At 40.6% G+C, this 16,236-nt stretch overlaps 1 protein-coding gene across 1 annotated transcript in view; it reads right to left on the bottom strand.

The window, feature by feature from the left end:
- Positions 1–15,546, bottom strand: part of LOC124788253 (adenosine 3'-phospho 5'-phosphosulfate transporter 2) — a 35,100-nt gene extending 19,554 nt beyond the window's left edge. Inside the window, exons 1-3 of the mRNA XM_047255450.1 lie at positions 15,248–15,546; positions 14,429–14,547; positions 13,967–14,229 (exon numbers count right to left, since the gene is read on the bottom strand). Coding sequence (XP_047111406.1) covers positions 13,967–14,229; positions 14,429–14,547; positions 15,248–15,436 — 571 coding nt within the window. The 5' untranslated portion in view covers positions 15,437–15,546. The remainder of the gene's footprint in view (positions 1–13,966; positions 14,230–14,428; positions 14,548–15,247) is intronic.
- Between the last annotated feature and the right edge of the window lie 690 nt (positions 15,547–16,236).

Genomic DNA, 16,236 nt, shown 5'->3' with positions numbered 1-16,236 from the left:
TAAGGCTCCAGTTGTGACTGAGGGATTGTATCTCACTTGGATGCGGCACACACAGCATAGTTTGCACCAGAATGCCTCTGGTGAGACATTACTTGCACTGCTAGTTGCAAGTATGCATCCTATTCCAGTGTTACCAAATGTGTTCTATACATCTTTTCTGTATCAAATTTATCCAAAAAATAACAGAATAAATATCGTTACAGATGAAACAGCGAATAGCAAAATAAAATACTACAGTTTGGACATTAATATAAAAGATAAACTTCTCACATTTACACAAGAAAATAAAAGGATATATGGAATTACAACAATAATAGTTGTGCATGTCAGAACATCACATGCAAGTTGCTGAAATCCGACATTCATCTTGATACAAGCTAACATTGTTCTATTGTAGAACCAACACAAGGACAGCAGGAGTGGCTTTATATGCAAAAAGATGTTCAGTCCGAGGGACTTCAGGTTAGTGAATATTGCGTTGAATAACGGTTTGAATTTTCAGGTTAACTTCCATTCAGGAGGCTGTTGCACTCAGCGACTGTTATATTGACTTGTAAATAATAGATTTCAGCTATCAGCTGTCCCTTTTAAATTTTATTGGGAGATATAGAAACTAGCCCTTCTTCATGCACTATCATTTTTTATCAATGCATGTAATGCCTGTTGGTCAGGCTTCATCCACAGTTAATTGAATTTTGTCCCACAATAGTGGATCAAGAAACACACAATCTAATACGTTACCAACCACTAGCATAATGTATCTCTGATTTCATCAAGCAACTGGAGACAGTTTTAACATGGTTATGCAGACTTAACAGGATAAGTACTGTTCGTGAAGACTTAAATGTTGATTTTTCTATCAGATAATACTGATAGAAAGCATCTATAATGATTTACATACAGCTTTGGATGATTTTCCACAGCAAAATTTCCTATGAAGATTGAAGAGGACAATGTAAGACTCATTGACAATTTGTTTTAAGACCGAAAACTACCTTCTGTGATTCAGTAATTGGTTTATCTGCCAAAATGGTTAAATGATGAAGGTAAAATTTGCTGACCAAGTTCAGTTTAGATCATACAAAAATACTGCATTGAAATCATCCAGTATAGTATTAAAAAAGTTGAACTTGTGCACCGTACTAAAAAGCACTCCTAGAGTTCAAAAAGAACACTTTGAAATACTATTAGACAAGGAAAAAAATAGCAATGTAATTGATACCGAGTCCACAGAAACCAGTTGTGGCAGAAATGATAATACACTAAAGTCACTGAAAATAAGCACCCCCCCCCCCCCCCCCTCCCATGAACCATGGACCTTGCCGTTGGTGGGGAGGCTTGCGTGCCTCAACGATACAGATAGCCGTACCGTAGGTGCAACCACAACGGAGGGGTATCTGTTGAGAGACCAGACAAACGTGTGGTTCCTGAAGAGGGGCAGCAGCCTTTTCAATAGTTGCAACAGTCTGGGTGATTGAATGATCTGGCCTTGTAACACTAACCAAAACGACCTTGCTGTGCTGGTACTGCGAATGGCTGAAAACAAGGGGAAACTATGGCCGTAATTTTTCCCGAGGACATGCAGCTTTACTGTATGGTTAAATGATGATGGCGTCCTCTTGGGTAAAATATTCTGGAGGTAAAATAGTCCCCTATTTGGATCTCCGGGCGGGGACTACTCAGGAGAAAGAAGACTGGCGTTCTATGGATGGGAGCATGGAATGTCAGATCCCTCAATCGGGCAGGTAGATTAGAAAATTTAAAAAGGGAAATGGCTAGGTTAAAGTTAGATATAGTGGGAATTAGTGAAGTTCGGTGGCAGGAGGAACAAGACTTCTGGTCAGGTGACTACAGGGTTATAAACACAAAATCAAATAGGGGTAATGCAGGAGTAGGTTGAATAATAAATAGGAATGCGGGTAAGCTACTACAAACAGCATAGTGAACGCATTATTGTGGCCAAGACAGATACGAAGCCCACGCCTACTACAGTAGTACAAGTTTATATGCCAACTAGCTCTGCAGATGACGAAGAAATTGAAGAAATGTATGATGAAATAAAAGAAATTACTCAGATAGTGAAGGGTGACGAAAATTTAATAGTCATGGGTGACTGGCATTCGGTAGTAGGAAAAGGGAGAGAAGGGAACGTAGTAGGTGAATATGGATTGGGGCTAAGAAATTAAAGAGGAAGCCGCCTGGTAGAATTTTGCACAGAGCACAACTTAATCATAGCTAACACTTGGTTCAAGAATCATAAAAGAAGGCTGTATACATGGAAGAACCCTGGAGATACTGACAGGTTTCAGATAGATTATATAATGGTAAGACAGAGATTTCGGAACCAGGTTTTAAATGGTAAGACATTTCCAGGAGCAGATGTGGACTCTGACCACAATCTATTGGTTATGACCTGTAGATTAAAACTGAAGAAACCGCAAAAAGGTGGGAATTTAAGGAGATGGGACCTGGATAAACTGACTAAACCAGAGGTTGTACAGAGTTTCAGGCAGAGCATAAGGGAACAATTGACAGGAATGGGGGAAAGAAATACAGTAGTAGAAGAATGGGTAGCTTTGAGGGATGAAGTAGTGAAGGCAGCAGAGGATCAAGTAGGTAAAAAGATGAGGGCTAATAGAAATCCTTGGGTAACAGAAGATATATTAAATTTAATTGATGAAAGGAGAAAATATAAAAATGCAGTAAATGAAGCAGGCAAAAAGGAATACAGACGTCTCAAAAATGAGGTCGACAGGAAGTGCAAAATGGCTAAGCAAGGATGGCTAGAGGGCAAATGTATGGATGTAGAGGCTTATCTCACTAGGGGTAAGATAGATACTGCCTACAGGAAAATTAGAGAGACCTTTGGAGATAAGAGAACCACTTGCATGAACATCAAGAGCTCAGATGGAAACCCAGTCCTAAGCAAAGAAGGGAAAGCAGAGAGGTGGAAGGAGTATATAGAGGGTCTATACAAAGGCGATGTACTTGAGGACAATATTATGGAAATGGAAGAGGATGTAGATGAGGATGAAATGGGAGATACGATACTGTGTGAAGAGTTTGACAGAGCACTGAAAGACCCGAGTCGAAACAAGGCCCCCGGAGTAGACAACATTCCATTAGAACTACTGACGGCCTTGGGAGAGCCAGTCCTGACAAAACTCTACCATCTGGTGAGCAATATGTATGAGACAGGCGAAATACCCTCAGACTTCAAGAAGAATATAATAATTCCAATCCCAAAGAAAGCAGGTGTTGACAGATGTGAAAATTACCGAACAGTCAGATTAATAAGTCACGGCTGCAAAATACTAATGTGAATTCTTTACAGATGAAATGATAAACTGGTAGAAGCCGACTTCGGGGAAGATCAGTTTTGATTCCATAGAAATGTTGGAACGCGTGAGGCAATACTGACCCTGCGACTTATCTTAGAAGCTAGATTAAGGAAGGGCAAACCTACGTTTCTAGCATTTGTAGACTTAGAGAAACTTTTTGACTATGTTGACTGGAGTACTCTCAAATTCTGAAGGTGGCAGGCGTAAAATAAAGGGAGCGAAAGGCTATTTACAATTTGTACAGAAACCAGATGGCAGTTATAAGAGTTGAGGGACATGAAAGGCAAGCAGTGGTTGGGAAGGGAGTGAGACAGGGTTGTAGCCTATCCCCAATGTTATTCAATCTGAAGAAATAAAAACTTTGAGGTTTGCCGATGACATTGTAATTCTCTCAGAGACAGCAAAGGACTTGGAAGAGCAGTTGAACAGAATGGATAGTGTCTTGAAAGGAGGATATAAGATGAACATCAACAAAAGCAAAACGAGGGTAATGGAATGTAGTCGAATTAAGTCGGGTGATGCTGCCAGAATTAGATTAGGAAATGAGACACTTTTATGTAGTAAAGGAGTTCTGCTATTTGGGGAGCAAAATAACTGATGATGGTCGAAGTAGAGAGGATATAAAACGTAGACTGGCAATGGCAAGGAAAGCGTTTCTGAAGAAGAAAAATTTGTTAACATCGAGTATAGATGTAAGTGTCAGGAAGTCGTTTCTGAAAGTATTTGTATGGAATGTAGCCATGTATGGAAGTGAAACATGGACGATAAATAGTTTGGACAAGAAGAGAATGGAAGCTTTTCAAATATGGTGCTACAGAAGAATGCTGAAGATTAGATGGGTAGATCACGTAACTAATGAGGAAGTATTGAATAGGATTGGGGAGAAGAGGAGTTTGTGGCACAACTTGATTAGAAGAAGGGATCGGTTGGTAGGACATGTTTTGAGGCATCAAGGGCTCACCAATTTAGTATTGGAGGGCAGCGTGGAGGGTAAAAATTGTAGAGGGAGACCAAGAGATGAATACACTAAGCAGATTCAGAAGGATGTAGGTTGCGGTAGGTACTGGGAGATGAAGGGGCTTGCACAGGACAGAGTGGCATGGAGAGCTGCATCAAACCAGTCTCAGGACTGAAGACCACAACAACAACAACAGGAAATGAAAATAGACAATTACTTTCTTATATTAGCAGGGGCTGCAATTGTGCTCTATGAGTAGTACACTGACTAGTAATCAAAATGTTTCAGGTAATTGGTTCAATCCCAGTTACTGCTTAAATTTAAAATAAAAATTATCAGCAACGCCAGCTGAAGACTTGAGATATAAGAAGTCACCCTCATTATGCCAACAGTCTTAGCAAAGAGGGCAGAGGAGCAATCAGAGGTTCAGGGCAATGTCTTTTGTTTGGGGGTAGGAAACTGCCCCTAAAAAGCAGAAGAATCAGCAGTGATCAAAAGCATGACTAGGCAGAAGGCAAACGAGATCTTCTGGAGGGGAACACTAAGGGGGAGGTGATCATGAGAAAAAGATTGAATAACCAATGAGAAGACAACACACTACAAGTTGGAGTGTGAAATGTCAGAAGTCTGAATCTGGTTCCTCAGTCCAGAAATAGTCATTGAAGAGAAACAAAAAGGAGATAAGGATTTCCAGAGACACAAATGTGGAGCAATATCACCAGCAACAGAAACTGGTACAATGGGAGTAGGATTTGTTATGAACTAGAAAGTAAGACACAAATAATCAGTTTCTGTGAGCAGTTCAGTACCAGCATTATTCTCATTATTACTGATAGCAAACCAACAACAGTTCAGATATACATGTAAACATCACAAGCAGAAGATGAAGAAATAGAGAAACACAAGTATGAGGATGTTGAATGTATAATTCAATATATAAAGGGAGATGAGAAACTAATATCATGGATGACTGGAACACTGCAGTAGGGAAAGGAATGGAAGACAGAAATATGGGAGAATATGGGCATGGTAATATGACTTGGAGAGGAGAAATACTGAGTTCTGGAATAAATTTCAGGTAATAATACTGAATGTTTTGTTCAAAATCACAACAGGAGTGTGTATACTGGGAAAATGTCTGGAGTCACATGAAAATTCCAGCTGTAATGCATCATGATCAGACAGATCAGATATAGGATTGTCAGGCATGCTGAGGAGCAGATGCTTATTCATATCACAATTTAGAAATGATGAAGAGTAGGCTGAAGTTTAAATGAATTGTCAGAAAGATTCACTATGTAGATAAATGAAATCCGTAAGTACTGAGGAATGACAATGTGCATTTGAAGTTCTCTAAGCCTGTACATACTGAAGTAATGAACACCACGATACAGCTTACTTAAAGAGGAATGGACATCTCTAAAATTCACAATAACAGAAGTTGGGCAGACAAATATAATACAAGGAAGGTAACCTTGGTTAACAGAAGAAATACCTCAACTGATCAACAAAAGAAGGAAGTACTAAAATTTTCAGCAAAAGACAGGAATATTGCAACACACGTTACTTAGGAGCCGCAGGGAAATCAAAAGGAAACGGTTGTTGGAAGGACTGGCTCAGCAGACAGAAAAGTCAGAACAACCTTTAGAAAAATGAAAAGTGTGAAATGAATTCTGCTCTGAAGTGCAGAGGAGACAGAAGATAAAGGGGGAGAAACTGTCTCGTGACATGATAAAAGAAAAAGGAGCTGGTAGGGAACACAAAGGGGATCCAGTATTTGACTCAGAGTTTTGGAAGACTTGTGATCAAATAAGGCAAAAGACCTAGGTAAGAGTCCACTGAAATTTCTAGCTCAATGGGGCAAATGGCAGCCTAATGACTACTCAAGCTGGTTTGCGGAATTTGTGAAACTAGAGATACCATCATGTTATGGCATAAAGATGAGCACCAGCACACTAGTCGGGAATGGCAGAGCAGAGAGGGCTGTGAAGAAGACGTCAGCCAATTGCACAATGACCGACCTCTCTCCAGGGCAACAATGCAACAGCAGCAGCCTCTATGTGAAGAGAACATAAGTGCTGCTCCCGACTGGCCGTGGCCTGCTTCTACAACAGCATCAAGATTAGGCACTTCAAGACCAGTGACTTAGAAATTGTATATACTGAAGAAGCTTGATTATTTTGTCTCTCGTCCTCTGCTTGCGACACATCTATATCGTTCTCAATGTTAAGTATTGTCATTGTTCATTTCATAATAAAACTCATTAATATGATTTGTTTGAATTGTTTGTCTAGCAATTTGAGAAAGCAGGTTTCCTAGACACCCTATATTTGACAACTAGGCAGGATTCAACATGCATCAAAGTTGCTTACAAGAATAAAATACAGAGGAATATAAAAGAAAATTGATGAAACAATTGGTTTGGCTATCAGACAGTTAAAGGCACCAGAGAGGCTGTTCTGAAATTGCAACTGATAATGGAAGCAACACGTAAGAAAAATCAAGACATGTTCATCTGAATTGTTGGCCTATGGAAAAGAATGGAAGACCAAAAATGAAGTGCTTTCATTAAAGAGCATGTAAGACAGGGGCACAGTCTACTGTTCACATTGTAGAAGCAATAACGGAAACAAAAGAAAGGTTCAGGTGTGGGATCAAAGTTAAGGGTGGAAGGATGTCAGTGCTAAAATTCGCTGATGACATTGTTATTCTCAGCGAAATAAGGAAGAATTGTAAAACCTGTTCAATGGAACAAAGAGCCTAATGGGCACACACTGCAGAATGAGATTAAACTGAAGAAAAATGAAAGTACTGAGGAACAGCAGAAATGAGATTGGTGATAAAATTAACATCAAAGCTGTGGATGGCAAACAAAACAAAGTCCGTTATGTTGGGAGCAAAGAAACACATGACTGACAAAGTGAGGAAGGCATAAAAGGCAAACTAGCACAGGCAAAGAATGTATTCCTCGCTAAGGAAATCATTTAGATCAAATATTGACATGAGTACAAAATTTCTGAGAATGTACGATTAGAACACAGCACTGTATGGAAGTGAATCATAGATAGTGGAAAAACTGGGAAAGATGAGAGTTTGAAGCATATGAGATGTGGTGCTATAGAAGGATGTTGAAAATTAGGTAGAATGATAAGACATAAAATGAGTAGCTTCTCTGCAGCATCTGTGAAGAGAGGAATGTGTCGAAAATATTGACAAGAAGAAGGAACAAGATGATAGGATACGTGCTGAGACATCAAGGAATAACTTCCATGGTACTTCAAGGGGGCTGCAGTCAATAAAAACTGTAGGGAAAGACAAAGATTAGAATATGTCCAACAAATAGCTGAGAATGTTAGGTGCAAGTTCTACTCTGAGATGAAGAGACTGACAAAGGACAGGAACATGTGGCATGCTGCCCAAGAAAATTCATCCATTTGCAAACAACCAAAAACAGATACATTACATTTACTCGTGCAGACACTGCAAGCACCAGCGATGGCACTGGTTTCAAAACTACAACCCCACTGTGGTTAGAAAACCCATCAGGCCATTTGAAAGTAGTAATTCTGCTGGCTATAATGGTGTTTTTAGTTGAATATAAAATACTTGTGCCGACTTGCGAGGGCTACCCTCCGATCAACATATTACCACTAATCGGACACCTATTTCACTCTTTCCACCCCTTGATAACTGTCCATCAGTTCAGCTTTCATAAAGAACTCTCCACAGAAAAAGCAATGCAAGACCTCATAGATGAAGTGCTGACAGAGCTAAATGAATAAAATTATCCTGTTGGTGATATTTTGTGTCCTTGCCTTGGCTGGATCACAAAATCCTGTTGGGCAGTCTGAAGCATTATGACATTAATGGCTGTCCCTCTTGCACTGATGGAGTCTTACTTTTATAACAGAAAACAGAGGGGCTCACTGATGGAATTTGTCACATGCATGAAACTAACACAGAATAGGGAAACATAACATGGGGTGCCACAAGGTCTGAACAGGGTCCACCAGAGCAGGACCATGATGATGATCTGCTCGTGTCAGAATAGTGGAAGTTGGGTCCCCATCCCTCCCAGTCTCTAGCCCCTCACCCCCTTTCCCTTTCTGCATGTTTCTCTATACAAATTTTAAAAAATTATAATTTTTTATACTACGGTTAATAAAAATGAAGCATTACTGAATAATATTGCTTAGATGAATTATATTTATGAAAAATATTGCATACAACAAACTAAATGTATTGTTGTAGAAAGCTGAGCATAAAATGTGTAAACTCCCCCCCCCCCCCCCCCCCTCCTCAAAAACAGGTATCAAAAGTCTATAATATCACTGGTTTCAGTATAGTGTACACCATAGAACACATTTTATCTGCTCTTCATAAATTACGAATAACGCAAAAATTTTTAATTAGAAATAAATGAAAAAGGCTATTATTAAGAGTTGAGAAAATATCCAGGAATTGTATTTTCATTACAGTTTTTCTTTGCATTCCCTTGATGTTTTAATTATGCCATTTAAGTGAAGTTTAGCAGCTGTTTTGTATTCTACTGACAAGGTAACTAAATTTAGCAGTCTGATTTCACACTTCATTGACCTTAAGCAGTTTTTCGCCATCTTTAATTTACTGAAACTGCACTCACAAGGTGTTGCAGTCACTGATATTGTCATAAATATCCTCAAGGCTGTTAAGATGTTTGGATAAGCATCTCTTAACATCTCATCACCTGTAAGCTGTGTAGGCGGCAGCTTTGTGAACTGTGCATTTTTGCCACATCAGCCATGTTAACAATAGGCATCTGTCGGGAAGTACATTGATTTGCAAAACTTAGAGACAAAAGTAACTTTCGCTGCACTGCCAAGTAACATACCTCGATGAAACTTGGACCATACATAGAAAGAACTGCTACAGTATAGTACATAAGGCAACTGAAAGAGATACTCGAGTCAAACAGAAATGAGACTTTAATCTGAAACAACAATTACACTGAAGTCCCTGGACATTACATAACATGTGACATCGTTCTTAATACGGTGTGTCATCACCATGAATAGAAATGCATTCGCTGCAATGTGGTCCCATGCAGGCCACAAGGTTGGTGGCAGAGTTCTCATGATAGGATGTTCCGTTTTAGGGCGCACAACTTCAACGGTCATTAGCGCCCAGACTACGTTAGGAATGCACCGCGAGGCACAAGTTTAAAACAGCAACTCAAAGGGAAAACACGATAAAAGATCGACAGGCATAGGATTAAAAAAACAGCATAATCAAATGTCCTTAGACAGGTTGGTCAATTTGATAAAATGAAGAACGCGAGCAGCTGGTCCTGGGTCATCCGCTAAAATGGCATCGAGAGTACATGGCAGGCCAAGATCAAGACGCAGTGTAGTAAAATCCGGACAGGACGTTAAAATGTGGCGGACCGTCAGCAATTGCCCACATGGGCAGAACGGCGCCAGCGCAGCCGTCAGCAGATGGCGATGGCTGAACCGGCAGTGTCCAATTCGTAACCAGGCCAAAACTACCTCCTCCCGCCGAGAGGGGCGTGAGGAGGACGTCCTAGCCACGGGAAGAGGTTTCAAGTCCCGAAGCTTGTTGTCCGTAAGTGCAGCCCAATCGGCATGCCACAGCGATAAAATGCGCCCACAAATGACCCTGCTACAATCTGATGAAGGGACACAACAGGAAGCTGTCCGAGGCTGGAGGACCGCAGCCTTGGCCGCGGCATCTGCAGCTTCATTCCCAGGGATACCGACATGGCCAGGAACCCACATAAAGCTAACCAGAGAACCGTCGACCACCAGCTGCTGAAGAGAGCGTTGGATCCGGTGCACGAAAGGGTGAACCGGATACGGATCACTGAGGCTCTGGATGGCGCTCAGGGAATCGGAGCAGATGACATAAGCAGAATGTCTGTGGCGGCAGATGTAAAGAACAGCCTGGTAGAGGGCAAAGAGCTCAGCTGTGAAGACCGAACAATGGCCATGGAGCTGGTATTTGAAACTTTGTGCCCCGACAATAAAAGAACAACCGATCCCGTCATTGGTCTTAGAGCCATCTGTATAAATGAAGGTCATATTAATGAACTTCGAACGAAGTTCGACAAAACGGGAGCGGTATACCGAACCGGGGGTAATCTCCTTTGGGAGCGAGCTGAGGTCAAGGTGAACGTGAACCTGAGCCTGGAGCCAAGGTGGCATGTGGCTCTCGCCCACTCGAAAGGTTGCAGGGAGTGAAAAATCAAGGTGTTGAAGGAGGCGATGAAAGCGAACTCCAGGGGGTAGCAGGGCAGAAACATACAACCAGTATTGACGATCGAGAGAGTCATCAAAAAAGGAACGATAAGACGGGTGGTCGGGCATTGACAGTAGCCGACAGGCATACCGACAAAGCAGTATATCGCGCCAGTAGGGCAGTGGCAATTCACCGGCTTCAGCATGAAGACTCTCGACGGGACTAGTATAAAATGCTCCGATCGCAAGACGTAAACCTCGATGTTGTATGGAGTTGAGGCGGCGTAAGATGGACGGCCGTGCAGAGGAGTATACGAAGCACCCATAATCCAGCTTTGAGCGGACGATCGACCGATATAGGCGAAGTAGGACGGTTCGATCCACTTCCCACGCCATACCACTGAGAACACGGAGGACATTTAGAGAACGGGTACAACGGGCAGCCAAATAAGACACATGTGGAGACCAGCTAAGTCTCCTGTCAAATGTAAGACCTAGAACATTTCAAGGTTATCAAAAAATGGTTCAAATGGCTCTGAGCACTATGGGACTTAACTTCTGAGGTCATAAGTCCCCTAGAACTTAGAACTACTTAAACCTAACTAACATAAGGATATCTCACACATCCATGCCCGAGGCAGGATTCGAACCCGTGACTGTAGCGGTCGCGCATCTCCAGACTGTAGCGCCTAGAACCGCTCGGTCACTCCGGCCGGCTAAAGGTTATCAACAGTTTTCATAGGAAATCAACCAATTATTCTTATGAAGACTATTGCTAACCTGATAGCATTCTTTCAAACAAAACCATTGGTGATATAAGGAATATGTATCAATACAGCTGTGGTGGTTTGTTGTTAATATTAAATAGGGAGTCAGCTGTGTAGTTCAAGACCATCATGATCATTTGTCTCAAGCTTTCTGTTGCCTTGATTGTGACTGGCATTTGGTTTTCACACAACTTGAAACCTTGTACTATGAGCCCAATTTTTTCTGTAGTTGCTGTACTACATGGAATTACTGAAAATTGCTGTACCATATGTCGGCTCTGCCCCATGATGCCAAAAAGTGACAGATACCACTACCTGAACCTTATACAATATGGCAACCATGATGTTGCCCATTACACATGCAGACAGACACAAACACAAAAAATATTTAATATCAAAAATAACATGAAACTGACAGGAAAAGTGCATGAATCACGGGGGGACGGGGGGTGTTCAGGTGAGAACGAACTAAATATATATGACAATCCTAACAATGAAGGCATACAAAAACAAATAGAAACACAAAAAGAAACCAAATAAAAACCTCAGCAATTAACAAATCCACAGTAACAAATATAGCTGGGGGGGGGGGGGGGGGGGGGGGGGGGGGGGTACAGGGAGGAGGGGCAAATATCAGAAATTTCACTTTGTGTGTGTGTGTGTGTGTGTAAATTTATATTGGAGTAGTTTATCATTCTGTGGTTTGGGTTAATACTTGAAGCTCTTATTTTATAGTTAATCGTTCTGCATACTGTGGAGTGTGTTGTTATTTTGGCCTGATTAGGTTTTGACACTAGTTAGTTGTGGTTTGTTGGTAACATGGAATATGGTTCACTTATATAGGTCAAATGAAATTTCTGGTACCTGGTTTTGGAGTTATGTGTGTGTTTGTGGTGTTGTGGACTATGTTTGAAATGTACGAGGGCATTTCAATAAGTAATGCAACACTTTTTTTTCTCGGCCAATTTTGGTTGAAAAAACCGGAAATTTCTTGTGGAATATTTTCAAACATTCCCGCTTCGTCTCGTATAGTTTCACTGACTTCCGACAGGTGGCAGCGCAGTACGGAGCTGTTAAAATGGCGTCTGTAACGGATGTGCGTTGCAAACAACGGGCAGTGATCGAGTTTCTTTTGGCGGAAAACCAGGGCATCTCAGATATTCATAGGCGCTTGTAGAATGTCTACGGTGATCTGGCAGTGGACAAAAGCACGGTGAGTCGTTGGGCAAAGCGTGTGTCATCATCGCCGCAAGGTCAAGCAAGACTGTCTGATCTCCCGCGTGCGGGCCGGCCGTGCACAGCTGCGACTCCTGCAATGGCGGAGCGTGCGAACACACACGTTCGAGATGATCGACGGATCACCATCAAACAACTCAGTGCTCAACTTGACATCTCTGTTGGTAGTGCTGTCACAATTGTTCACCAGTTGGGATATTCAAAGGTTTGTTCCTGCTGGGTCCCTCGTTGTCTAACCGAACACCATAAAGAGCAAAGGAGAACCATCTGTGCGGAATTGCTTGCTCGTCATGTGGCTGAGGGTGACAATTTCTTGTCAAAGATTGTTACAGGCGATGAAACATGGGTTCATCACTTTGAACCTGAAACAAAACGGCAATCAATGGAGTGGCGCCACACCCACTCCCCTACCAAGAAAAAGTTTAAAGCCATACCCTCAGCCGGTAAAGTCATGGTTAGTCTTCTGGGACGCTGAAGGGGTTATTCTGTTCGATGTCCTTCCCCATGGTCAAACGATCAACTCTGAAGTGTATTGTGCTACTCTTCAGAAATTGAAGAAACGACTTCAGCGTGTTCGTAGGCACAAAAATCTGAACGAACTTCTCCTTCTTCATGACAACGCAAGACCTCACACAAGTCTTCGCACCCGAGAGGAGCTCACAAAGCTTCAGTGGACTGTTCTTCCTCATGCACCCTACAGCCCCGATCTCGCACCGTCGGATTTCCATATGTTTGGCCCAATGAAGGACGCAATCCGTGGGAGGCATTACGCGGATGATGAAGAAGTTATTGATGTAGTACGACGTTGGCTCCGACATCGACCAGTGGAATGGTACCGTGCAGGCATACAGGCCCTCATTTCAAGGTGGCGTAAGGCCGTAGCATTGAATGGAGATTACGTTGAAAAATAGTGTTGTGTAGCTAAAAGATTTGGGAATAACCTGGTGTATTTCAATGCTGAATAAAACAACCCCTGTTTCAGAAAAAAAAAAAAAACGTGTTGCATTACTTATTGAACTGCCCTCGTATAAGTCAAGTGAAATTTCTGATACCTAGTTTTTTGTAGGATTTTGTTGGTTTGTGGTGTTGTGAAATCCTGTTACTGCTACCTAGCAGCAGAAGTTTTCTTTTCTTCTTTTACTATTCTATCAACTTATATTTAGGACTTCTAAGCAGGTTAGCTACAGCTTACATTCTTCATCCATTCAATGTTCTTCCTACAGCAGTTGAGATAACAAGCCAAATCTATCCTTAACAAGACCTTACGGAAAGGTACACAAGAGATACTAAACACTTCAATTCCATGTGCATCAAAATATTCCTCAACTTTAATAGTATTTATAATACCAACTACAGTGAATAAAATAACATTTACCAATCTAAATTAATGGAATTACACTAATGATGGCAATAAACGTCTCTCACACTCACCTAGAACACTAAATTTAGGAGAGACCTGACTGTCTGCAAGAGTGAACAGTGTCAGACCCAAGCACATACAGCCAGCCGCAGCAAAATCTAGTAAACCATAACGCTTGTGCTGAATCAGTATGCTGCCAATCAAAACTGGTATCAGTTTACAGCATTTGAAAATAACCTGGGTTGGATAGTTAAGGTAGCCAAGAGATGAATTGGAGAAGCCCATTGTGCCCAACGTCAACATAGCCAGGAGCAAGTATGTTTTGATTGGTATTCTGCAAATAAATTACCTTATAATTCTTGAGGACGAGGTGAACAAACACTAGTAAGGATATGATCAGTTTTATTTCAATTTTTATCGAGCTACCAAGAACAAACTAAAATAATTTTTCAAAGCATTAGTTTATACTGATGAGAATTTTAATACTTTTCAATACCTTAATTAAATAATTGTGTAATTAACAATGTACTCACTTTCTAGTCACATTTTTTACAGATGTTTCCACAAATCCAAAAACAGTATAGTAAGCAAATTGTACCAAGGTTAGATACCATCCATAAGGCTTAAAGCCATCAAGGGTAAATATTAACTCCTGTAAATAAAATAATCTCCAGCTAGTGCAATTATTGGAATGCTGAGTAATACATATAGAAACCTTGAACTAAACAACACCTATTAGTGATCAATGTATTCTGAACAATAAAGTCTGCAAGTATAAATTCTCTTAGCTTCAATGGTGACAGAAGGTGGTAGACACATCAGCTAATAAAGAACTGACAGAACAATATTTATTTATTTCTCTCTTTTTCCTGTTTCCAACGAGCTTTATTTGTAGTTTTCTTTCAAGTTTACATGACAAAAATTTGGAAATGATAAACCAAATTTAAAAAAAACTGTTTGTCATATAACAATCAAAGTCCATGGGCATGATTAATTGATGGCTCTTCAGGTTTTCATTTATAGGGAGAGGGCATTCATTGTAATACATACATTTGTTTGAGGATTTTGAATGAGCCTTTAAACATGCCTAAAGATAGAACCATTTTGCTCTAAAATCAACTGCATGTAAATTTGACATCAATAAACAGTCAGGACGCAAAACAAAACAGGGAAAATTATACACATTTTTCCACTTTTACTAAATTCTTGATTGATAGGGAAATCGGTGCTTATATCTAGGTGACGTATTCAGTCTTGACAATTTTCTTGTTTTGAAGTATCCACGGATTAGACAATACAAGGAAGTGTTGCTTTCTTAAGTTTTGAGTATAGTTGCTAAATTAATGTAGTACCTGCAGGTAACCATACAGCAAATAAAATCCAAAAACTCCTACGGAGCATATCACAACCTGCCGAATTTGACTCAATGAGCTAATGTCAAAACATAAAACTTTGATTTCTGTTCCCGTGTCAGTCCGGTTTGCGTTTCCCTGAATTGAGCCCTTATTACGTTCATCTTCGATTGAGAGTTTCACACTCATTGCCACATTTACGGCACAGTATTTCCATACGTATTCTTTATTTTGCCGCTTACACGTCAACGCAGATTCAAATACCACGTTTATACCACAAAGCCCTTAGCCTACGAAGTTTGTACTCGTCAATAGCAGAGATGTGTCCTCAACGTGTCAACGCCAAGCACTAACCAAGGAGTTTAGGAGTAATTGATTTCCCTGTTATTTCTATTTTATACGTCCATCGTCTCCTTCTTGATGTAAGTTATAAATTTGAGGAATTGCTGAATAAAACACCCAAATTATTAAAGATATAAAACAACTAAGGTATGAAACATGGCCACCCCCGTTGGCAGGCGGCTGTGTATGGAATGAGATTGCTCTAGTTGTTGTATATAGGCCAATTCACACTGGCCGTCACGGAACATTCCACAGTGCATTTCAAATTTCGGCATTCACATAGGCTATCAACGGATCGTCACGGTCACATCACGTCATGTACAGATTTCTCAGGAAGAAAGTTTTGACGGTGGCTCTAATGAAGGAAAAAATACAATTTTTATGATGTTATTAGTTACCTAATTAAAAAAAACATAATGGATCTGGTAAATATATTGTTTGATGTATTTCTATGTGTATATTTTCGCTAGCAAATAAATATTGATGTTTCGAAATGTTGGTTCACTTCTTAACATTGCAGTCTAACACAACATGTAAGACTGTGTTAGCATCTTACCACGAGACGATACATTATGAGGTTTGCTTTTGCTATAAATAAACTTCATTGTTGTTAGTTTCTCAGTTGAAATACTGGGTCGTATGAATAA

This window comes from Schistocerca piceifrons, chromosome 3, assembly GCF_021461385.2.
Source record: "Schistocerca piceifrons isolate TAMUIC-IGC-003096 chromosome 3, iqSchPice1.1, whole genome shotgun sequence".
NCBI classification, from domain to species: Eukaryota; Metazoa; Arthropoda; class Insecta; order Orthoptera; family Acrididae; genus Schistocerca; species Schistocerca piceifrons.
This window is presented reverse-complemented; position numbering and strand designations above follow the sequence as displayed.